This window comes from Pipistrellus kuhlii, unplaced genomic scaffold (genome assembly GCF_014108245.1).
Source record: "Pipistrellus kuhlii isolate mPipKuh1 unplaced genomic scaffold, mPipKuh1.p scaffold_m20_p_1, whole genome shotgun sequence".
Classification (NCBI taxonomy): domain Eukaryota; kingdom Metazoa; phylum Chordata; class Mammalia; order Chiroptera; family Vespertilionidae; genus Pipistrellus; species Pipistrellus kuhlii.
This window is the reverse complement of record NW_023425404.1, coordinates 178701210-178726224: the sequence shown is the minus strand read 5'-3', so window position 1 is coordinate 178726224 and position 25015 is coordinate 178701210. Positions and strand designations below refer to the sequence as shown.

The following is a 25015-nucleotide window of genomic DNA, read 5'->3' as shown; positions in this document are numbered from 1 at the left end:
AGAGGAGAAAGACAGCTTATTGATGAGTTGCCTGATGATGGATATATTATAAAAAGGGATGCATCCATTCAGTGGCAGGTTTTATTTGTTTCATAAGGACTTCAGCATCCCCTAACCATCCTATGAAGTTACCACATTTATCATTTTCAAAGACTAATTCTTTGCACAGTTGTATATTTTCCATGGTTAGAAAAAACTATGACATGACCCTTTAGATTCCAATCCATTTTCTCTTAGTGGTCAGCTGACCTTAGGTAAGCATCTTAACTATTCTATTTTTCTGTTTCCTCTTATGAAAAATAAGGAAGAACAATTTTACCTGTATCAGGGTTGTTGTCAGAAGTGACTAAGAAAATGCATGTAGAAATGTGTAGCACACAACTAGACTCTAAGCACTCAATAAATGTCAGTAACTATCAATATAAACTATTTCTGTCTTACCTCCTCGTTATGCACATTCAGGTCTCAGTATCTAGTGGTAAAGTTACTATAAAAAAATTAAGCAAATAATTTCTATTCCTTATTTCATATTCTTGCATGTGTTATTTTGATACTTTTCAAAAAAATGTCAACAATAGTTCCTGCTTAATTATATTCCCAACTTCCACATCTGATTGTGTTTATTTTTATAGTGATCCTTTTGTTGTTATTTTGGGTTTAAACATCTGTAGCCTTTTAGAGAAAATGTTTAAATACTGTCAGCTTTCATCACTTAAAATGGGGTGAGGAAGGATGGCGTTTGATCCCAAAATTTTATAAATTATGTAAAATCATAAAAGCCTAAGGCCCTGTCTTGGTAGCTTAGTCCTGTCTTGGTAGCTTAGTTAGTGCGTCATTTTGATATGCCAAGGTTATGGGTTCAATCCCCAGTCAGGGCACATACAAGAAGCACCAATGAATACAAAAATAGTGGAAACAACCAATTAATGTTTCTTTCTCTCTCTCTCTCCCACCCTGTCTCTCTACCTTTCCTTTCTCTCTTTCTAAAATCAATAACATTTTTTTTAAACTTTAATATATTGCCTCCACCAGTGCCATCACAGCATGTGGGCAATGCTTAAATGTCCAGTCAGTCCTCAGCGTGGGCCACCTGCTTTCCTTTAAACTTAGGCCCATGCAGGAACTGCTATTGGAAAGACCCCTTCACTGGGATCAGAGAATAACCTGCAAGACTTTGTATTGAATCTTTGGTTTCGGTGTAAACACTGGTTCCTGACACCCTGTCAGGCTGCAGCTGCATTGCAGACGCTGGAGATTGGTTACTTACATCTCAAAACAGGCTTCAGAACAGCGGGGAAAGTCGAGCAGGTTAACACAGCATCTGGCCAAATTTGCATGGACAGTTCTGCTTGAGAATAATAAGGAAATTCTTTTAAATTGGTTCCTCAGCTATAAAGGTGGTAGACAAATGTTTTCTTGTTATGGCTGGGATTGAGGTAAATTGAGAAAATGGTACTTTTCATGAGATACCACATTAACCTCATTTTGCAAAGCTCCGCATCTCATCTTACACTGAAGGTTGTTGGGCGAGGAGCCCCTTCTCTGCCGTAAGAATCTTAGTGTCGTCTTTGCTGCAAAACATCTTCCAGCACTGGCTGTGGAATCCTGTTCTGTGCCAAATATTCACCATGAAGGGCATACACAGCACATGTTGTTTCTGGATCCGGGTTCTCTGTTCCTTCTTTCATTTTTGATGACATGGGAAATAAAAAAATATTTTATTTCCAAGCTGTGACATAATGTGGCACCTGTAAAACAATCCCTTTTCTGATATCATTGAAGTCCCTCAATCCAAGGTGGGAGACATTACTCGGTTTAATGCTGGTTGATCGACTGTACAGTTTGTGGAATCTGCTAGTTTGGGGTGTTGGCTCCCACAATTTGTCTTTCCTAATTATAGTGCTGATTGCATAGATGCTGTCCTAATTTTTTTTTAAGTCGTAGTATGTCTAAATACAATAGGAAATGGTGATAGTCTAGATTTTCTGTAAGTCAGAAACTAATCTGTGTGTGTGTGTGTGTGTGTTTTGAAAGTTATACTTATTGGGGCTAGAACACCTGATAGCCCTGTCATTTTTCCTTCTACCTTGTCCAAAGACAGTGGGGTATGGCTATTTATGTGAGGGTCTACATGGGCATAAAGAATCATCTGTGGCCCTGGCTGGTGTGTAGCGTCATCCCATGCACTGAAAGGTCATTGGTTCCATTCCCATATGGAAGGCAGCCCGTTGATGTTTCACTCTCACCTCGATGTTTCTCTCTCCCCCTCTCGCTCTCCCTCTCACCCATGTCCTTGGGTGAGGAATTAAAAAAAAATAAAAAAGATCAACTGTGAATTCTCAGCTCTGCAGCACACACAGAAGTGAGCAGTGGGGCTCCCATCTGTCTGATGGGTTTCTTGTGGGTGCCTGCTACCCCTGCTCAGTGAAGAGCAAGTCCCCTCTCCGACCCCATTAAAATACCCCATTGTTTCACAATGCAGCACCCCAGCTTGATCATACTATTATTAATGTTTATTTGTAAGCTTTCTTTTCCCCAGAAATATTTATATGTGGACATAATTCACTTTCTATGTGTGTGTTTTTGTTTTTTTCTACTACAGACACGGGAGCAGAAAGACAGGCACTAAGAGAAAATGTGTATCCTAAATTGAGAGAATTCTGCAGAGAAAATTATGGATTAGAATTTCAGGTAACTCTGATGTTATTTTCATTCTTAATTATGTCAGCTAATTTACTGCTGTTTGTATTTGTTTCTTGTCACAATGTGGGTCTATTTAAGACTAATTTTAAGCCCTAAAGAAATTCCTCTAAGTGTGGGTAAAAAGAAACGCTGGAAAATCTAGATAAATTTTTTTTTGTCATTTTCCATGTTCTGCACTGTTATGCTGTTTCTTGGACCTTGCCTGTGATCGGCTTGTCTTTCTCTTCTAACCATGTTTATGTGCTTTTTTGACAATTTTCACTATTCTGAAAAAGGTGAAGGTTGTTGAGCACATGCCTTTAAGCTCTGGTCTCTAAAAATGTGCTTGGCATCTGAAAAATTGGGATCAACTTTCTCACAGGTATTTCCTTTCAGCAGTCTAGCCAGTCCCTGCCTTCTGTCTTGCCTTCAGCATTTCAGGAATTTGCCATTTACAAAAAAATTTAAAAAATTAACTGCTAAATTTTATGAAAACACAAGAGACAGTAAGTGCGCATATCATTGCTAACATTATGAAAACCCTAGCATCTGGGGACATCATTGATGTGGCCACCTAATAGTAAAGCACTTGAAAACTCAGATCTCTTGGACATCCAAAAATTGAAAAAAGAAATGACTCCTGCAACAGATTAACATTTAGGCAGACTGTTTTGCAACCTCATTTACAATGGAAATCTTCATTGCCCTGTGCTAGGTCTTAACTATGTATTTGTATTGTTAGGTGAAGAATGTGTACTAGAGGTTTGTGGGGCACCATTGTTAGTGGAAGGAAATTTCACCCTTCATTTGTTTCCTCTTGATCATGTATATTGTATCTTGTTAGACCTCATGATGCTTTCTGTTATGTTGCATAAAGTAATATCTCAGATTACTTCAATCTCAATACATACGAGTAATTAGTCAGCCACAGGGCTCTGACATATTAGTACATATTGAGTACTTATCATTTTCTTGATAACTTGTGAACCTCAATTAGATTTCTTGTTGTAAGTTTAGCATTACTTTCTTTGAGGAATCTGGTTCTGCTGATAATACTATCGCAACTCTAACAAAAATGGCAATCTGTCAAGATTCCCAAAGACAACCGTGGGGGTTGTTACTATCAAGGAAGAAATGTGTGCAAGTATATTAATCCCATCATTGAGGGAGTTTGGGTTTGTGTCATTTTTGCCAGTAGAGGGAGGAAGTCTTTGATCTACAGAACACCTTCCATAAAACATGGTATTGATTAGGACTAGTGGAGGAGAAAAACAGAGAAATACATTTTCTAAATCACAGGCAGGCACCGGAAAAGACAGAGAATGCCAAAGGAAAAACTGTAGCAAGAAGATTCATGGAGTAAATGGATGGCAAAGATTATTTGAGGCAGATGCAATGAATCAGTTGATGAGATGCTGGACAGCAGTGCAAACAGTGGTGAGCAGAGCAGACTCGGAACTGAGCCCCAACTGTCTACACTGAGTGACTTAACCTGCCAGTCCTTCAGTTTAGTATCTAAAATGGGGATGGTGACAACTAGTGGGTCTCAGGTTGTGTTTAGATTAAAATATGCAAGGTTGCATTGGCTTTCCAGCTTCTAAGCTTAACAGGAGCCCAAATGATATAATAACTGAACCTCCTAAGAATACACATATTGGTATGGTATTTTCTGGTAGATTATTGATCTCTATGCCGATATGTTTTCTAGAGAGATGGTTCTCTTTTCAATTGCAACAAAATATGGTGCCAAAAGCTTCATGGAAAGAAAAACAAACCAATTTACCCACACAGAAGTCTAGAATCCATCCTTGGCTGTGCAGTGAACCCAGGAGAAATTAATTTCCTTGAGTTACTCAACCATCCCAGTCTATGTCATGCCCCTTGCCACCTACAGTGTTTTTCAATTTGGTTCTTCCCCTGTATCACCTCCCAAGTCTATTTACTCCTAATAATCCTCCTATCTGATCTTAAGTCATGCCCTCTCCTCTTGCCTGCTGCCCTGCAGATACGTGTCCTCTATCTGGCTCCTTGAACACTTGAAGCCCATTCCCACTTAAGGATTTTGCCCTTGATGTTCGCTCTCTATGGAATGGCTCATCTGCTCATCTGCTCATCTTCCTGTTGTCCTTCATGTCTCCACTAAAATATCACTGCCTTAATGACTCAATCTAAAGTAACCACTTAGGCATGCTTTTCTGTCATCCTATTTTAGTTCTTTGTGTTGCATGTGTCAATGTTGGATTTTTTTTCTTGTTTGCTCATGCATTCACTAATTTGTTGTCTTTCTCCCTGTAGAGTGTAAGTTCCACAGAACAGGGACTTGTCTGCCTTTGTGGCAGCCATATTCCTGGTCCTAGAATAGTTTCTCTCACAGATGAAAACTCCGTACGAATGTGTTGAATGAATGAATGAATGAATGAGTGCATGAGCATGTGAATGAAGGAAGTCTCAGCCCAATATTACTTGCTTGTGGGAGACTTCTCTGGTCTCCTGTCTCTCCCAGAATATGTCTTATACCTTTCTCTTTGCTCCCCTAAAATCCTATGCATAACTCCCAACCATTCATCCAGTTCATTCAAGACATATTTGTTGACCCTTGACCACATGGCAGTCAACATTGCAAGTGTTGGAAATACAAGAGCAAACCAATATTGTTAGAAGAGGTGAACAACAAATAAATTTCAGTGCTAATAGATGCTTTTGTTCCAGTAAATGTTTCTAATAAAGTAAAGCAGTTATAAGGGGGCAAGGTATGCCAGAGAAGGGCTCAGTAATAATACTACCTTTGAGAAGAGATCTGCAAAAAGTGATGGAGCAAGTCATGGAGACATTAGAGAAGAAGGTGCTGGGTATGGGCAACAGGGCCTGAGGGATAAGCATGTTTAGAATATTCCAGGAACAGAAAAGAAGCCAAGCAAAGTGGAGTAAGAGAAATTATTGTAGGAAGTGGCATCAAAGTCAGATCATATGGGACTTTATGGGCCAAGATTAAAGGACTTAGAATTTTACTGAGTAAGGAGTGGCATTATATGACTTATGAGTAAGAGTCACACAAGCTCTGTGAGGTGCTAGAATGGGTGGGGAAGAATGGTAGAAGTAGAAAGGTGATTCAGGTAAGAAATGGTCATGATATGGACTAGATCAGTGGTCAGCAAACTCATTAGTCAGCAGAGCCAAATATCAACAAGTACAATGATTGACATTTCTTTCGAGAGCCAAGACTTTTAAACTTAAACTTCTTCAGAATAGACTCTTCTAGGCCGTGGTATTTTGTGGAAGAGCCACACTCAAGGGACCAAAGAGCTGTATGTGGCTTGTGAGCCACAGTTTGCCTACCATGGGACTAGAGCAGGGGAGACAATGAGACACCTGGTTAAGTAAATTTTTTCATCATCTGTCTGTAGGATCAGAAAGTTATCATGGCTGGATGTGTCTTATTCATCTTCTCCCAATGATTAATCAAGTATCTGGCACATAGTAGGCTATTTAGTTAAATCTTTATTAAACTAAATTGATAGGATATGGAATTACACATACTTTTATCTATCTGTCCACGTGGCAGTCTGTTTTCTAGTACGTCCTTTTTACTTTTCAACTAAGATGATTAATGAAAATGCTCCAAACCTTCAATTCTGTGTGTAATAAATATGTAGGCTGACTGCTCAGAGATGGAAACAACTGAATGGAAAGAATAGCAGCCCCACTCAGAGCAGAGAACACACACGGCTTCAGGAAAAAGCAAGGCGTTTAAATGATAGGTTATTTGACTTACCAATGTTCAGTAAGTGCCCTTACCTTTGTCAACATGTTTCTTAGAAGTTTGCCTTCTCTTTCCATGTCACTAGGCTCTGTCTTTACTCAGGCTTCCTTCTCTTAGCAGCTGAATGACAGTGGCAACCTCTTCCTACCTTACCTTACCTTGGGGTGTTTGTGTGTTCTGGTCCAAATTGTTTACAGCTGCTCAGATGATATTCTTTAAACAATACTGACCAGATTTCAATCATTGTAAGAGGCATTCTTTTCCTCCCATTTTGACATCTCAGAAATCAGGATTCGTCTTACAAATTAGTGGGTGTCATATGTGATGATGTGATTGGCAGTGCATCTTTTTTAATGGAATGTACATTATTGGAGCATCCTACAACTGATATTTTAGATTCCATAAATTGATACACATTATTTCATTATTAGGTCTAGAGGAAACAGCATACATTTTTCTGTTAGACAAGGATTCAGAATCTGGGTCCACAAATTACGAGTCCTATGACGCTGGGCAGAGAGCTTGATCTCAGACCACATTTTTAGAATTTAAAGAAAATTCATTAAAAGAGGTTTAGTTTGACAATAATCCATTTTACAGTTGACCTCTCTGTAAAATGAGTGGGACAGTGTTTATTTCCCAGGATTGTTATGAGAATTCAATGCAACAACACAAAGTGTCTGGCACATGGAAGGCACTCCACCAGAGGCTGGATGAAGACTTGGGCAGGAAACCCATACTCCTTTTAGACTAAACAAACAGTTACATTCTCTGTGCACATCAGAGTTCTAGGTTAAGTTAAATTATGTGAGTCTTATACTGGCTTGACCTTGCTAATATTTACTAAATTGAACAATTAGTGTCACTCTGAAGGTTCTTCAGGAGCTGTTTCCACCTACCTTTTTTCCATCGCTTCTTTCTTCTCTCACCACATCCTTCCCGGTTTAAAAGGAGCCCCATCTCCTCCGGTGCACACATTTTTCCTCCCAACTGCCTGCCTACTGAGGAATCTCAAAATGCATTTTGCTTCCTGCGTGGCCAAAACACACCGTTGGCTTTATAACTGACAGGACCTGTTGTGACGCCCTTGGTCTTTTCTCCATGTTGTCAACTAATCTGCCCTTTTCCATTTCCTAGTAATCAGATGTCCGCTTCTTTCTCAGGTGAAAGGCATATCCTCTCGTTGAACCACACATCATTTCCCTCGGACCAGCTCTGCGATTTGTCTAGCTCACTTTGCGTTTCGATACTGTCTATCACAACTCGAGAAGGTTTTGCCAAGTTAACATTATGTGAAAATGTAACAACATCTTTCTCTCATCCATGAGTCAGTTTATAAAAAGGGGGAAGGAAGAGGAACAGAGATGGAAGAAGGGAAGGAAAACATTATGTCATAATTGACCTTCAATTGCTCCATTTTAATTTAAAATAATCAGCTCACTGCCTTTGCATCATGAATGGCTCTTCTGGAATTCTCATGCCTGACCTCCCAAGATAGCATTGTTGTTGTTCTGTTCCTTGGTGTGTATAGACACTCTTCTGCCTAATATGTTTCTAAGTAGAGAGCAGTGGCATTGTGGGAAGATTTACTGGAGGAGCTGTACTTTGCTGAATGTTTAATTCTGCTCAATTGTGGCTGATTACCCCAACACTGGAAACCACCCAATAAGATGAATCCTTTAATAAACAGAATCCCATTTACAGATGACATTTAAGTGTCCCTATAACGTATAGTCATCATGAAGCTTTTGTCAAATTCTGAACACAGGGTAGCTATTTCTTTCCATTCTCATTTTTTTATTTCTTACAGGAAAGAGAGGAGAGCTTTTAACAAGTATTTGCAAAGTAAAAAGAAAATTCATTAAAAGAGGTTTACTTTGTCAATAATCCTAATATATAAAATGCCAGGGGCCATCATGACCTAAACAACCAGATCGATGACCAAACAGCAGGCTGTATGGGGTGACCAGGCCGGCAGGGGAGTTAGTGAGGGATGATCAAATGATTAAACAGCAGGCTATATGGGCCAGCTAGTCCAGCGAGGGGGGTGAGGGGGCATTTGGGGACAACCAGACTGGCGGGGGGCGGCAGTTAGGGGCAGTCAGGCAGGCAGACAGGTGAGCAGTTAGGAGTCTGCAATCCCAGATTGGAGAGGGTGCAGGCTGGGCTGAGGGGACCTCCCCCATGCACCAATTTCATGTACTTGGCTGCTAGTCTTCTATATATATAAAAGGCTAATATACAAAGTGTCCCCTTGGGAGTTAAACTGGGAGACAGGGTATTGAATCACTTGCTGTGATGTGCGCAGCACAGAATGAGGGAAGGCCCTGGCTGGCAGCTGGAAGGCCCCGATCAGCCCTGACCGCCGGCCAGGCCTAGGAACCCTACCCATGCATGAATATCGTGCACTGGGCCTCTAGTTTTTTATAAGCCATTGAAAAGTAACTGAAACTCTTCTTCTACCTGATCTTTGTTTCCATCCAGCTCCCAGAATTATGATGCTGTGACCTCATCTCCCAATGGGCAGGCCATGTCACATTTGTGGTGGTGTTCTGTCTAGAAGTCCCTCTTACCCTATCTGAAGATCAGTCTCCTATGCAGTCTCCTTCAGGCTTGTGTCTTTTTTCCTCACTAATGTCTGTCCTAGTTCCCCAGCAGCAGATTAAGGTGCTTGGTCCAAGGAACTTTATTCATTTATTCACAGACTTTCTTGAGCCTCTGATCTGCACCAGGCAGAGTTGTGGGGATGCGGTGGATAGCAGAGTCTTTAAAATAGGCATGGTTCCTGCCCTCATGGAGTTCGCAGTCTCACAGAGAAGACGATCATAAACAATAGTGAGCAGGAAGCACAGAGCCAGTGCTGGGTTTCACTCAGTCACTATCCTTTGTTGGAGGCCAGATATCCTACCTAGCTGGAACCTGGCTGAGCTTCCTTTGTGCAGTGAGTTCTCCAGCTTATCATACTCCACACAGGTGCCCTGTGGATTCTGGCTTATGGCTCCTTCTGTGCCTCCAGCAACTCCTGGTCCCTTCTCTCTGCCTCCGTGTTCATTAAGCCTTTCTAGGCAGGGGGCCTGCCTTAGCTGATGGTCAGATTTTCCTGACCATCAATAATTGTTAAAACTGCCCAGAGGCTAACTCGCCCAAGACAGAGAGGCATCAGGTCTGAGCCGTTTGCCGTCTTCATGAGACTCTGAATGAAGCATCATCCCACCTCATGCTTTGGGACCCTCTTTCCTTCTAGTGATTGTATATGTCCATTGGGGCCAGGCAGTCTTTCCTGGGCTCTATAAAGGACCTGATTTTCCCAGAAATGTGTGTCTTAGTTATGATCCCATATATTCCATGTCCTACAAGTGACCTAAAGTCAGTATTTGCAGTAGTTGTAGTACAACCTTGGATATGGGTGAGTAGACCTGAAGTGGGGGGGTGTGTTTTCTTATATACCATTAATCTGGGGGAAGGCATCCTAACTAGAGTGAGAATTACCATGTCTATAAAGCATAACTCACCAGGGGCAAACAGTATCTGACAAACCTAGTCTGAGGTTTTAGACTCTTCGTTGCTCACCTAATCCTATGAGATGAACATTCTAGTCATGGGACACAACTGCCTAAGCCAATTCAAATGAGTGCTGACTTCACCTCTGTATTGACCTTGAAGGTCACGTCCATAGCACAAGAATGTTTCTGTCCAAATCTTTCTGAACCTGCTCTGTGTTGTTCTGGATATTTTTAGTAGTGGCAGATACAGTCCCTTTAAGAATAGATTGGATTTTTTAAGAGTGAAAGGTCTTTTCAGAGCCATGTCTTATAGATTTAAAGGCTATTAAAGCAGGAGCAATAACATTTGTAACAAAAACAAACTCCAACAATAAAGTGACAGGAGTTGTTTTTTCTTTGTTTGTTTGTTTTCAATATCAAATGTGATGATTCTTACAGAGAATATGCCCTTGGCAGTGGCAGGATCATTGGAATGTGTGTGTAGCTTTCCATTGTAATAACTTTGAGGAACAACCTTCATTTCAGGATTATCCTTGTTCAGAAACTAAATCAGTGCTATTGTCTCTATATTTACATTTTTGTTCTCTTCAGTAATGTCATAGGGCATGAGAAGATATTTTGGAAAACAATTTAAATTGAAAAGCTCTTTGAAGAAAATAGTGTGAAGCCATTATGAATTCAAATCTTGGTTTTGTTTTCTTTCTCTGTAAAGCATGAGGTTACGATTTGTTCCGTATAGTTTGCTCTATTGTTTGTTCAGTAATCTTTGTATTTAAATTATTATGTATAATTTCAAGCAGTTAAAATTTGTTAGGGCTTGTATCTGCTGCATTTTTGTTTGCAGACCAATTCAGCACATTATCATAAGCATGATAAATTACTTTCCCTAAAAATAGTTTAAAACAAGTTAGATGGTTTTAAGTAAAAAGAGATAAAATCAAATTACTTTCCTGAGCTTTTCTACTTAACGATGAAATAAGTAAAGGCACATAAAATGTGCTGTCAACAACTTAGTATTCTAATAAATAGTAAATTAGATTCCAGTGTCTGCAGTGCCTGGACATTAAGCTAAAAGCTAAAACTTAATTTTTTAAGTATATAATAAATCTTGTCTTGTTGAGCACTTTGGGTTCCAGCCACTTTGTGCCAGTTATTGATCATGCAAATACATGGAGTATCGTTTGCCCAAATGGTGTTTCGTGTTGCATAAGTCAGATGTCTCATTTATTTATTTCTTCCCCTATCTTCACGGTTGCTTGATTTTTATCTTTTTTCATCATGGTCTGCCCATAAAGATATTTGAGAGAGAGAAAAAAAAAACACGCATTAAGGGAGCAAAGCTGGGAGGAGGAGAATATTTAAACAGAACTCCTGACATGAAGAAATGAGTTATGAAGGCTTGGAAGAAGACAGGGCTGACCAAACTCTAAGTCTAAGGGAATAACTGGTGCAAAAACTATTACTAAAAGACTGCCATTCACAGCAAATAGTGTGGCATTCAAGCTTCTATTTTAAAATATAAGTGAAAGCCTTGTTTCAACTTTTGCCCTGGTCATTTGATCTACACATATTGGTCGTTAGATCTCACCATCCAACTCTTAATAGACCAAGTGCTTGACTTAAACTTACACTATTCGTGCACTCAGTTCTACTATGAATAGAGGATGTAAGGCCTGTACAAAATCACAATACAAATTAGAAGTACAAAGTGACCCACGTCAATTTTAGAATGTTTTCATCACTCCTAAAGGAAATCTGTGCCTCCCTAATTGCCCAATTCCCCTTCCTCCCAGTTCTGGGCAACCATTAATCTACTTTTCGTCTGTATAGATTTGCCTGTTTTAGACATTTTATATAAATGGAATCATTTCTATAAATGTTCTTTTATGACTGGCTTCTTGCACTTAGCATAATGTTTTCAAGGTTCCTCCTTGCTTTGTGGCCTTGGGCCGGTATTTCATTACTTTTTATTGCCAGTATATGTATGAATATACCGTTTTATGTCTCCATTGATAACTTGATAGACATTTATATTCCACTTTTTGATTATTATAAGTAATGCTGCTATAAATATTCAAGTTCAAGTTTTTATGTGTACATGTTTTCATTTCAGTTGGGTATATACCTAGGAGGATTGCTGGATCATGTGGTAACTTAGTTTAACCATCTAAGGAACTGCCAAGACTGTTTTCCAAAGTGGCTGCATCATTGTATAGTCCCACCAGCAATGTATGAAAGTTCCAATTGCTCCATATCCTCATCAACACTTACACTGAGTGGCAGGATTATGATGATCTCTGAATGCATAATAATCTGGCCACTCAGTGTATATCCTATATAATAAAAGGCTAATATGCAAATTTTCCTCTCGACCAGGAGTTCGACCAGCAGGCAGGCCGGCCAACCCCCCATATCCCCTCCCTGTGACTCCCTGGCCAGACCCCCAACCCATGCATGAGTAGCCAGATTATTATGCATTCAGAGATCATAATAATCTGGCCACTCCATGTATGTCCATCCTAAGGGATATAAAGTGTTATCTTTTTGAAGTTTGAATTTGCACTTCCCTGGTGACTAATTATATTGAACATTTTTTAATATGTTTATTGGCAATCTGTATATACTCTGTGAAGAAATATCCACTCATATTTTTTGTCCAATCCTTTTATTGAGTTGTAGGTGTTCCTTATATATTCTAGATACAAGTCCGCTACCAAATATATAATTTGCAAATGTTTTCTTCCACTTTGAGGGTGCTCTTTTGCTTTCTTTATGAGTCCTTTGAAGCACAAGAATTTTTTAATTTTGAAGAAATTCAATTTATCTTTTTTGTTTTGATCACTTGTATTTTGCTCTCATATCTAGGAAACCATTGTCAAATCCAAGGTCACAAAGAGATACCCTATATTTTTTAAAAACTAGAGTTTTATAATTTTAACTCTATATCTATGATCTGTTTTGAGTTATATTTTGTATATGGAGTGAGGTAGGGGTCAAAACTATTCTTTCCCATGTGGATATCTGGTTGCCCCAGTACCATTTGTTGAAAAAAACTATTCCTCCTTGAATTGTTTTGGCACCTTTGTTGAAATAAATTGGCCCTAAGTGTGATGATTTATTTCTGAATTCTCAATTTTATTCTATTAGATATCCTAATGCTAATACTACCCTGTCTTAATTATTGTAGCTTTATAGTAAGTTTGAAATCTGGAAGCTCGAGTCCTTCAACTTTATTATTCTTTTACAAAAGATTATTTTGGCTATTCTGGGTCTCTTGAATTTCCATATGAATTTTGGGATCAGCTTGTCAATTTCTATAAATGTCAGCTAAGAGTTTCATAATGATTGCCCTTCGTCTGCAGATAAATTTTGTCAACTTAACACATTGTCTCCCAATTCATTCACAAGACATGTTTTTTAGTTTATTCAGATCTTCTTTGTGTTTTGTAATTTTTAGAGTATAAATTTTACATTTCCTAAACTAATTTTTTTGTTCTTTCTGATGTGCTTTTAAATGGAATTTAAATTTTTTAATTTCACCTTTGATTGCTCATTGCTATTGTATAGAAGTACAACTGGTTTTTGTATATTGATCTTATATCCTATAACCTTGTTCAACTCACTAGTTTCTACAGATATTTAATGGTTTCCTTAGGATTTTCCATATGCAGTTGACCTTTGAACTACATGAGTTTGAACTTGTGGGTACTATTACACGTGGATTTTTTTTTTCAATAAATACTGTAAATGCATTTTTTCTCCCTTATGATTTTCTTAACATTTTGTTTTCTTTAGCTTCATTGTAAGGGTACAGTATATAAAACACATACAAAATGTGTTAATCAGTAGTGTGTTATCAGTAAGGCTTCTGGTCAACAGTAGGCTATTAGTAGTTAATTTTGGGGGGACTCAAAAGTTACATTCAGATTTTTTACTGCATAGGGTTCAGCACCTCTAACTTCCATGTTTTTCAAGGGTTAACCACAAAATCATGTCATCTTTGAATAAAGATAAATCTACTTCTTCCTTTCCTATCTGATGTATTTTATTTCTTTTTTCTACCTAATTGCCCTAGCTGGAACCTTAAGTACAGTATTGAATAAAAAGCACTGAGAATAGACATCCTTCTCACATTCCTAATCTTACGGAGAAAGCTTTGTCTTAAACGTTATATTAGGTGTAGTTTTTTTCATGCATGCCTTTTATTTAGGCTTATGAAGTTAATTTCTATTCCCAATTTTGAATGTTTTTATCATCAAGGGGTGTTGGATTTTATCAGATGTTTCTGTCTATTGAGATTGCTCATATGGCTTTTGTCCATTATTCTATTAATATATAGTGTAGTATATTAGTTGATTTTCTGATGGTAAATCAACCTTGCATTGCTGAGTTCAATTCCACATAGTTGTGTTGTATAATCCTTTATATATGTTGCTGAATAGGTTTTCTGGTATTTTTGTTGAGGATATTTGTTTTATATTCATAAGTGATATAGCTCTATAGTTTCCTGGTTTACTTATCTGACCTTGGTATCATAGAATACATTGGAAAGTGTTCTCTTCTAATTTGGGGGATGCTGTGAAGAATTGGTATTAATTCTTTTTTATAAGTTTGGCAAATTTTCGCAGCACATCTACATGGAACTAAGCTTTATTTCTTGTGCAGTTTTTAAAAATTACTATTTAATCTCATTAAAAATGTCTTCACATTTTCTATTTTGTCCAGAGTCAATTTATGTAACTGTGTCTCTCTAGAAATTTGCCAGTTTTATACATTGGCATACAGTTGTTCATAGTATTATTTAATTTTTTCTCCTGCGAACTCAACAGCAATGGCCTCCCTTTCACTGCTGATGTTAGTAATTTTTGAGTCTCCTGGCTCTTGTTTTTTTGTTAGTTTCTGTTTTGTTTTTGGTCAACCCAGCTAAAGTTTTGTCTATTTTGTTGGTCTCAAAGAACCAACTTTTGGTTTCATTGATTTTCTCAATTGTTTTATTTGGTTTCATTGATTTTCTCAATTGTTTCATTAATTTTCATTGTACTCTATGATTTCTTTCCTTCTGCTTGCTTTCTGCTATCTTAAGGTAAAAAGTTAGATTAATGATTTGAGGTCTTTTTAAATATAGGTGTTTACAGCTATACATTTCCTTTTAAATGCTGCTTTAACTGAAACCCATGTGATTTATTTTTTGATTCATAGGTTATTTAAGATTGTGTTATTTTCTATATATTTGTGAATTTTCCAAATTTCTTTCTATTATTGATTTCTAACATCACTGAATTATATTCAGAGAACATTTCTTTATATAATTTAAATCTGATGAAGTTTATAGGGCCTTGTTTTATGATTTATTTTGTGTTCTATCCTGGAGACTGTCTTGTGTGTACTTAAGAACAATGTATATTCTGTTGTTGTTGGGTACATTGTTCTCTGGAAATGTTAGATTATAGTATTATTCCACTCCTCTAGTTTTGTTGACCTTCTTCCTAGTTGTTATTGCCATTATTGAATGTGAGATATTCAAGTTTCCAGCTGTGATAATTGAAATGTATGTTTCTCCCATCATTTATGGCAGTTTGTGCTTCATGTATATTAATGCTTTATTGTTAGTAGCAAATACATTTATAATTGTTATACCTTCTGATGGATTGACACTTTTATCATAAAATGGCCCTCGTTATTGCTATCTCTTTTGTTTGATATTAGTATAGACATGTGGTTTCTTATGGTTGCTGTATGGTGTATCCTTTTCTACCCTTTTACTTTCAGCCTATTTGAGCTAAGTCTGTCTCCTTTAGATTACATATAGGGGGGTCTTGTTTTTACATGGTCTGCCTTTGACATGATGGTTTAATCCAATCATGCTTAATTGTATTATTGGTGTAGTTGGTTGGATTTACATTTGCCATTTGACTTTTTTTTTCTATGTTTCATATCTTTTGTGTTCCTCCTTTACTTCTTTGCTTTGTACTAAGTGAATATTTTCTGGTGTAACATTTTAATTCCTTTGATGATTTTTTTCACTTTTTTTTAATTCTTTTCTTTGTAGTTATTTTACATCTTATCAGAATCTACTTGTAATTTATGCTAAGTTAATTCCAGTGAGCTATAGAAAGATTATTTCTATGTAACTCCATTCCCTTTTGTACTCTTGTTACATATGTGACATCTATATATGTTACAAACCCACTGACATACTGTTATAATTATTACTTTATATATTCAATAATTTTGTCATTAAAAGAAGGTGAGAGAATAGGTATATATATATATATATCTTTTGTTCTATTAATCTTCATATTTACATATTTCCAAATTCATAAATACATTTTTGTTTCTCTTCATTTGTTCTAAATCAGACTTTTCCTCAGATATATTCAAACAGTGTCAGCCAAAAGGATGGAGACCAGGCTCTATGTATAGTTGTTCGCTCATGCATGGCACAACTAAGAGTTACCATTTGCATTGCAGTTAGCGTGTGTTTACTTTGGTAGATGGCAGATGGCCGATGGCCGATGGCCGAAATATCTTGTTCTAATTATTTCAGTATATGAATCTCAGTAATTTACAGTTCAGTCCAATTAAACTTTATATGATGGTAAAGTATTCCATATCTCTGCCTTCCAGCATGGTAGTCAATAGCCACATGTTACTATTGAGCATTTGAAGACTGAATTTTTAATTAATTTATATTGAATTTTAAATAGCACAGCTAAAGGCTCTCATATTGGACAGTGATGGCAAAATTCCAGATGTATCCTTCCTTAATATTGTGATTAAATCTTCTAAGGTAGATTAAAGGGAAGAACCCAAAGTCAGCTGATAGTTTCATAAATTGTGAAATTCATGGACTGGGCTGGGGGGATGTTTTTTAAAGAAGCTGTTCAATCTCTAAAACCTTAAATGCAGGTAGATAAAAACACCTGTGTGGGGCCATGGCCGGGAAGCACACAAAATCCCCGGCTTCTCCTTGGAGTGCTTCCATCTCATTGAATGCCACACAAACAACCAGTAAGGAGGGGAGGGTCTTTTTCTGCTGTGTGAAAAAGGGAAGGAAAAGAAGAACTCTTCAAAGCTACGACTGGAAACATTTACCTTATGCAGATAGCAGTTGAGTAAAGGGAGTAAAACCCATACTGCTCTCCGTAGTGAATTTTTCAAAGCGTGTACTTGCAAAAGTTCTTACAGACTCTCAGAATCTTCCCTGTAGCCTTTGAAGTGAGGAGATAGAAGCTCCTATTATCCTCCCTTCTTAGTAAGCCATACCTTTCATTGCTTCCCAACACATGGTTTTCAGGTATGTATTGATGAAAGCAAGGTTGCTCATAGATAACACAGATGTAAACAAAATGTTTGTCCCTATGTGATCAACCATAATAATAACAGGTTCTTTTTTTAAAAATAAGAAAGTAAGAAAAGAAAACAAAGAAATGTAGATGTTTAACTTCAGGTCAGTATAAATATATATATATATATATATATATATATATATATATGTGTGTGTGTGTGTGTGTGTGTGTGTGTGTGTGTATGTGTGTGTGTGTGTATGTGTGTGTATATATGTATGTGTGTGTGTGTGTGTGTGTGTATATATATATATATATATATATTGATGCACATTGTGGTTTTCCCTTCTCACATTAAAAGACATTCAGTAGCATACTTTGTTACTTAATTGTCTCAGATAATGTATAACCATATTCCAGCTGCTTTCAAACATTTTTTGAAGTCCTGTTCCCATTTCAATATGATGAAAGCCTTCACTGACATATAACATTTAATTTTCTCGGGGCCCATGTTAACAGTGTAATCAGAACATAAGAAATGGTCATGTTCACCCCAAACCCATCATGGGATTAAAAAAATGGATCTTAAAAATCATTTTCCTTCTCTCAGGGGAAAAAATGCTGCAAGAAGAAAAGTTAAAAGTCGTGTTAGCTTAACACTGCGCATGAGAATAAAGCCCGCAGGTAAATAAGGTTCCCCCAGGTGAATTAATGCTGCCTCCTCTGTTGGTCCCCAGGTCATAGATCTGTACTGGGGCGTGGACGAAGACGAGTGGGACAGCCCCGAGCTCCAGAAGGCCCGCATGAAGCTGCTGGAGGATTGTTTGAAAACTTCTGCAGGTCCATGTTTTGTTGTGGGTATAAAAAAACTAATGCTTTATATGAGATTGTGGATGCATGTGAGAATTCTTTGCTGACTTGTGATTCTTAAGGGGCTTTAAAAAAGGGTGGGGATACTTGCTTTTCTGTTTCTATTTAAAAATTTCAAGCTGTCTTCTTGACCTCAGTGTTTGAGAAGGAAACCCTCAGCTTTCCGTAAGAGGGACTGCACATTAACGGTGAATAATCTGAACTGGGAATGGGAGGGATGACTTGAGCTTGACAAAAGGTTCAGCCATGCGGGTGATCAGCAATAGGGATAACTGTATCAGTCCTACAATAATAGTCCCATATATTCTTATGTTGTATTTAATCATGGCATCTCTATGTCTCCACATTATAATTCCTGGCATTCTTTAAGCACATTTGTTGAAATGTACAAGTAAACCAAATAGGCTACGTCAGATCTGCCAACAGGAGATGATGCTCTGTTTAAAAAAAAAAAAAAAAAAAAAAAAAAAAAAAAAAAAAAGTTGATTATGCAGAGATTTCCAGCCAGACGTTCATTATACGCTACAGATTCGAGTAGAACATTATTATTAATTCATTATCATTTTTTGAACAATACTTACTCCTCTGTGTAAACATAGGGTAGTAAGATCAGAAGGTCAGTCTCTGGCAGGTGACTGTGCAGAAACTGTCTAAAGCACTTTATCTTGAATCCAAACAAATCCTACCAGTTGATGGGAAAGTTGCCATCAACTTGCAACACAGGAAGCTTTGATTCTGACAGTTGAAGGGCAAAATTACTATTGAATTCTATGAAGGAAATACCAAGTCTTGCAATTAAAAGCTTGTCTCAGTGTATCAACACAAGTGCTTCTAATATTTATTTGCATATCCCTGTATTCAACTCCACAGAGGATCAAGATGACAGGGATGACACTAGAAACCTGACCAGTTGATTAAGTCCTTGCCAGAGATAATAAAGTACATAAACGCTCTTAACAATATTTTTAGTATCAGTAAATGAATAACTTATTTATTTTTCACCAACTACCTACTAAATGCTACTCTGCACCAGGGGCTGCTCTCAGTGCTGGGGGCATGGTAGGTTGACCCATATGCTGTAGTAGTAATTTTGTGGGCCAGTTTCACATGATTTAACCTTAGAACCAAACTTAGAAGATAAAACATGGTACATTCTACCCTCACAGAGCTTGATTTCTTATAGGGGGGAAAGGGAGAGAGCAAGCAAATATCAAAGGAGAATGTAAAAGAAACAAGCCAGATGGTGAGAAGTGCTATGGAGCGAAATACAGAAAGGAGGGAAGAGCGGGAACAGCAGTGAGGCGACAGGTTTCCTGTAGAGTCGTTGGGGAAGGCCTCCCTCAGAAGGTGACTTTGGAAGGGAGACAGGAAGAGAGTTGGGAAAGAAGCCAGTGGATGTTTAGACAGAGCCTTCAGGGAGAGGAGTTGGGAATATGATTGGCATGTTCAGGGACCAGAAAGCAGGACAGTTAAGTGTGCAGACCATATCCTGGGTATTATCTCAAAGTTGGCTATAAATATATTATTTTTACTTTGAATGATATGAGAAGCACCAGTGTTTTAAGCTGAATACTAAAGTGATCTGACATATTTGAAGACCTCCAATGGCTCCTGAGTGTATGGCAGAAGACAGAGCAGGGAGACTCGTTAGAAAGCTGATGTAATAAGCCAAGCAGGACACACACATGGTTTAGAACAGGCTGGAAAATGGACATCTGAAAACAGCACCAGGTGGTCTGAACAGAACACAAAAGGTCCTGAAAGCCATGTTAGCAAGCTGAAGAGCTAGGAGTGGCAGAGGAATGAAGACTTTTCCATGGCCTTGAGAAGGTAGAACAAGGACCAGTGGATGGAAATACAAGGAGACAGATGTCATCTCCAAGTGAAGAAATCAGGATGTCACACTTTCAGAGGATGTCCACTATCTCAGGTTTTAGGGTCACGTATCTCTGGGTCCTGACGAATATGTCATAGCTGTGTGACTTAAATGAGTTTCTTTACAAACTACCCTAGTTTCCTTACCTGTGAAATGGAGATGATGATAATAGTTATGTACCTTCCCCGGTCATTCTGAGGCAGAAATGAAATTACAGGGCACTTACAGTGTCTCACATAGAGTAACCCATAATAAGTGTTGGTTCTTATTTGTTATGAAATCACCTGCCTTAAATTGTAATGAGTGTGTCACTAATGAAGTTGTCATTATAGTAGAGACTGCAATCCACTCTGGCAGGGAGTGGTGCTATGGAGGAGATGCAAACATTGGAAGGCTAGTTGGAACGGACTTCATCATGCTTAGAAAGCCTGCTTTGGGAGGTAACAAGCGCTGTGGGTATGTCCTGGGGGGATCTCATTCGCTATGATCTCCCTAGCGCTACCCTGAAATTCAGGAACGAGAGAGACATTCTCCCCCTTTGATCACCCTCTAGTGTGTTATACCCAAACTAACCATGGCCATTAATTCCAACAATTTGCTGGCAGGGGGGTGAATAATTTGAAGACTTTGCAAGTTTTTGCACCTTCTGAAAGCAAAGGTTAACTGATAGAACATCAGTAACAACTTCATTGAGCAAAAAGAAATCATTTATCCCTCCTTCTGCTCCCTGTTACATGATGAAACTCATGGCAACCATGAAGAATCCCTGTGGCTAGAACTAGGATTATTCACCCCAATGATTCTAAACCACCCAAGGCTAATCTCACTGCTTATAGTGGAAAGTACCGCTCTGATGGCCTTTCTCGTCGTAACTATGGTAACAATGGGCATATATGTGCCACTTTTGAGCTCCAGCTTCCTTGCCCAGTGCTCTCCTGTGATACTTCTAGAAGTCATAATGACCCCTGTGGGTGGCAAAACGTGGCTATTACTTCACTTGATGGTAGTGTTATTGGCAGGAAAACTCATTCTTGCTGGATGAATAAATGTTTTTATATCTTTAGAGGCTTCACAGATATTAGCTCTTATGTTAGATACAAATAAATTCAGGACCACACAAAGCTTTCATTTTAAAGTACCCAGGGAATTGGGATCCAGAGGGAACTTGGACTTAAGTCTTTCATATGCTTGGCTTTTTTTTTAACTTTCCTTCCCACAAGTTGTGCTTTGGACTGTGGCCCAAGGTCCTAGAGATGTGCCAGCTGTGCCTGCTGATCCTGGCCAGGGATTTGAACTCATGTTTTTTTGTCACAAGAAGGAGAGGGTGATGGAGTAAGGTGCCCACACATGTGTCCAGGTTTCACTCTCGGAGAATTAACTCATGAGACATTTCATGCTGAGAACACATCATATCTACTAGGGAAGAACAGAACTTGTAGAGGTGCATAGAGGAACAAACATAGTGGAAAAGACCCAGAAATTCTATTTTACAACCTAAGTTAAAGCCCTAGTCCTGATAGGTTAGGTCACTGGCCTCACCATGCATTACTGACCACACCCATGAAATGGGGAAATAATAACAGTTAAACTAAAAGTAAAAGTATATGTTGAGCAAATATCAAGGGTTTGTTGTGGGGTCTATGTGAGAGTTCTTTGTAAACTATAAAGGGCTACACAATCATTAGTTACTAAATCACTAGAGGCCCGGTGCATGAAATTCATGCATGGGTACAGTCCCTGGGCCTTGCTAGCAATCAGGGTAGATCTGTAGGGCAACCAGCAGGGCAATTGGGGGGCTCCCACTGGCACCCACCTTGTCTGGCCTGGGGCCTGCGCACTGGGGGCAGCTCCTGCATTGAGCGTCTGTCTCCTGGTGGTCAGTGTTCATCATAGCGACCAGTCGGTCTGCCATTCAGTCAATTTGCATGTTAGGCTTTTATTATATAGGATGGTTTAAGTTATTTCAAGTGAGAATAAAATATTATTCGTACTGGACATTTATGTGATACTGGAAATTTTTTCCCTTTGGATAACTTGATAGGCTAAATGTAGAAAGTATTAAGAGATGATTCGGACAGTCAAAAATTAAAGTCATATTTTCCCTTTTATTCCCATTGACCCCTTTCAACAATAAAGATTTAATTGGGGGGGAAATTGTACTATACAGTTTTATAAAATGCTTTTTAAAGTTAAAAATTGAAGTCAAAATAAAGGGTTTCTAAGTTCATTCTTAACAAACATTGTAAAATGTAGAGTATGAATTGGCTAGCTATGAATTTGCTGGAATTCAATTAGTAAGACCTCTTCCCAAGGAGGTCTTTGACCAGGATTTGGACTCACACCTGAGTCCAAAGTCACACCCCACTTCTCCTCTTAGGTGCAGAGAATTGCCTCAGCTTCACAGAGTGGGAATTCCAGCAGAATCTTCTCCACCAACCAGTTCCACCCACTTAGTCCATTAAAAAAAAAAAAAAAAAAAAAAAAACCTTGTGAGGGAGGCAGGGAATATTGGCTTTTGGAGAGAGCAGAGTCCATGTAAATGCTACCTATCACATCCCCATCCATCTTTTTTAGGTGTGTTTAGGGAAAGAGGGGCTTTTCTTAGCATCCCTCCAAATTTGGAGTGCCCCAAAAGACTTACTTGTGGAGTTTGAGCATTGATCACTGACTTCACATTCAGAGAGCCATTCGCCAAGTTTTAGAACAAAGAAAATGCTGCCTGCCATGTTTGACAATTCTCAGAAGTCACAGGAAACCAAAACCTATATATCATCCTCATTGGGCAACCAGATCACACAGATGTAAACAGACTTAATTTGTCAGCATTGGAGAGAGAAGTAGCCAAGACAAGAGTGAGACTACTGCCATCATTCTTATCTGAGTGTCAGGAGACACCAAAGCAGACTTATATCTCTACCCCTCCATACACACACACACACACACACACACACACACACACACACACACACACACAGCCATCAGTGGCACATATGGCATGAAACAAGGAGCAGACCATGCTTTTGCCTACCACAGACAGCTCCTGGTAGCTATACTTAAGATCAGAATGCAAGTGGGAAGAGGGAAGCTAAAATATCGGGTCTAGTAATACTTAATGTCGTTTTTTAACATTCGTTTAAAATCTTGCTTGGCGTTGACTTGTATTGACACAACCTTCAAACACGTGGAATCTACAGAACATGTGAAGTGCAATTAACAAGTTTTGCTTGAAAAAGTTTGTGTTTGGTTTGGTTTTTGTTGCAAAACTAGGGCTAAGAAGATGGCGGATGAAGAGCATATTTGGCACTGTATGCTTTACGAGTTCCAATTAGGAAGAAAAGCAAGTGAGGCTGCAAAAAACATCTGTAGTGCTCTTGGTCAAGATGCAGTTAGCGCCAGAAAATGCCAGCGTTGGTTTGAGAAATTTCGCGAGGGAAATTTTTCGTTAGATGACAAGAGTGGTCGAGGCCGTGTGTCCAATTTTGATCAAGAAGCTCTTCAAGCTCTTTTGGTGCAAAATCCTCGAATTACCCAACAAGAGCTTGCGACAACTTTAAGTTGTTCACAGAAAACAATTTCCAATCAATTGCGTGCACTTGGCAAAGTCCAAAAGTTTGGAAAATGGGTTCCTCATGAGTTGACCGACAACAACCGTAATCAAAGAGTCACAATTTGCAGTTCGCTCCTCTCTCGTCAAAACCGTTTGCCGTTTTTAGAGCAAATTGTTACCGGAGATGAAGAATGGGTGCTGTATGTTAATTTGAAAAGGTGGCCTCAATGGTTGGACAAAAATGAGGCTCCGCAGCCCACGCCAAAACCTGACTTGCATGCGAAAAAAGTGATGTTGTGTGTTTGGTAGAATTTTAAAGGAATTCTTCATTATGAACTTTTACCATCTAACCAAACCATTACAAGTGCAGTGTATAGTGCCCAATTGGAAAGGTTAGCCCAAGCTTTAAGAGAAAAAGAACCCGCGCTGATTAATTGGAAAGGTGTAATTCTTCACCACGATAACGCACGACCGCATACTGCAAGAATCACTGCTGAAAAACTGCACCAGTTGGAATGGGAAGTTCTCCCTCAACCTGCATATTCTCCTGATATTGCCCCTTCCGATTACCATTTGTTTCGTTCTTTGCAAAACTTTCTTCTTGGAAAAAAATTTAATAATGAAGATTGCCTCAAAAATGATTGACCGAATTTTTTGCATCAAAATCACAAGAATTTTACAACAGAGGGATTAAAATGCTTCCTGAGCATTGGGCACAAGTAGTAGAAAACAACGGCAACTATATTGTTGATTAAATTTTGTTGTATTGTTTAAATAAATTCGATTTTAAAAAGTATTAGAAAACGACATTAATTATTACTAGACCTAATATCCATATTTTGTGGCTGAGCAATATTTTAAACCAAAAATATGAAAACTTTTAAGGGACTGGTCTTAGAAATCTATCATTATTCAGCAAGTTTAAGTTTTTCCCAAGGCACAAGAATAAAGATAAGACAAAGTATAAAGTCTGTAGAAGTTCCTGGTAAAAACTAAACCACTTCATATTTGTTCATCACTGTATGGCATACTGAATAAACCTACAGCATATAGATTAGTTTTTATTACCCTACTGTGTCACCACTCTCCTTCAGTGTTAAATTATGCCTACTTGAAAGTTAATATTCCATTTAGGTTCTTACTTTAAGTAATATTCAGTTTGAGAAAATTGTACAGAGTTCTTAAATAATTTAATTTAAAGAATTACCATATTTTTGTAACAGTTGCGTTTTGGAAAATATTTTATTTTATTCACAATTCAATATATAATTGATTTAGCACTTTAGGTATACTAAGTAAATACACACACACAAATTAATACGAGTGTTTAATCTTGGTTTGACTAACAAAATGTCCAGATATTTTTGTATGGTTTAGTCCTCACATTCCTAAATACAGGTTTACTAAGCAAAATGTACTAAAATGGGAAAATCATAATTGATTTGAACTGAAAATCACCTAAATTAAATAATATACATTTTCAAGTCTTTA

The 25015-nt window shown here is 38.1% G+C and overlaps 1 protein-coding gene across 2 annotated transcripts in view; it reads left to right on the top strand.

Moving 5' to 3' along the window:
- Positions 1 to 25015, top strand: part of NWD2 (NACHT and WD repeat domain containing 2) — a 136650-nt gene that overhangs the window by 52092 nt on the left and 59543 nt on the right. Inside the window, exons 2-3 of one of the 2 annotated variants that reach the window (XM_036418739.2) lie at positions 2603 to 2691; positions 17969 to 18085. In XM_036418739.2, coding sequence (XP_036274632.1) covers positions 2603 to 2691; positions 17969 to 18085 — 206 coding nt within the window. Of the gene's footprint in view, positions 1 to 2602; positions 2692 to 17966; positions 18086 to 25015 lie in introns of those variants that run through there. The other variant, XM_036418743.2, reaches the window with a different exon arrangement.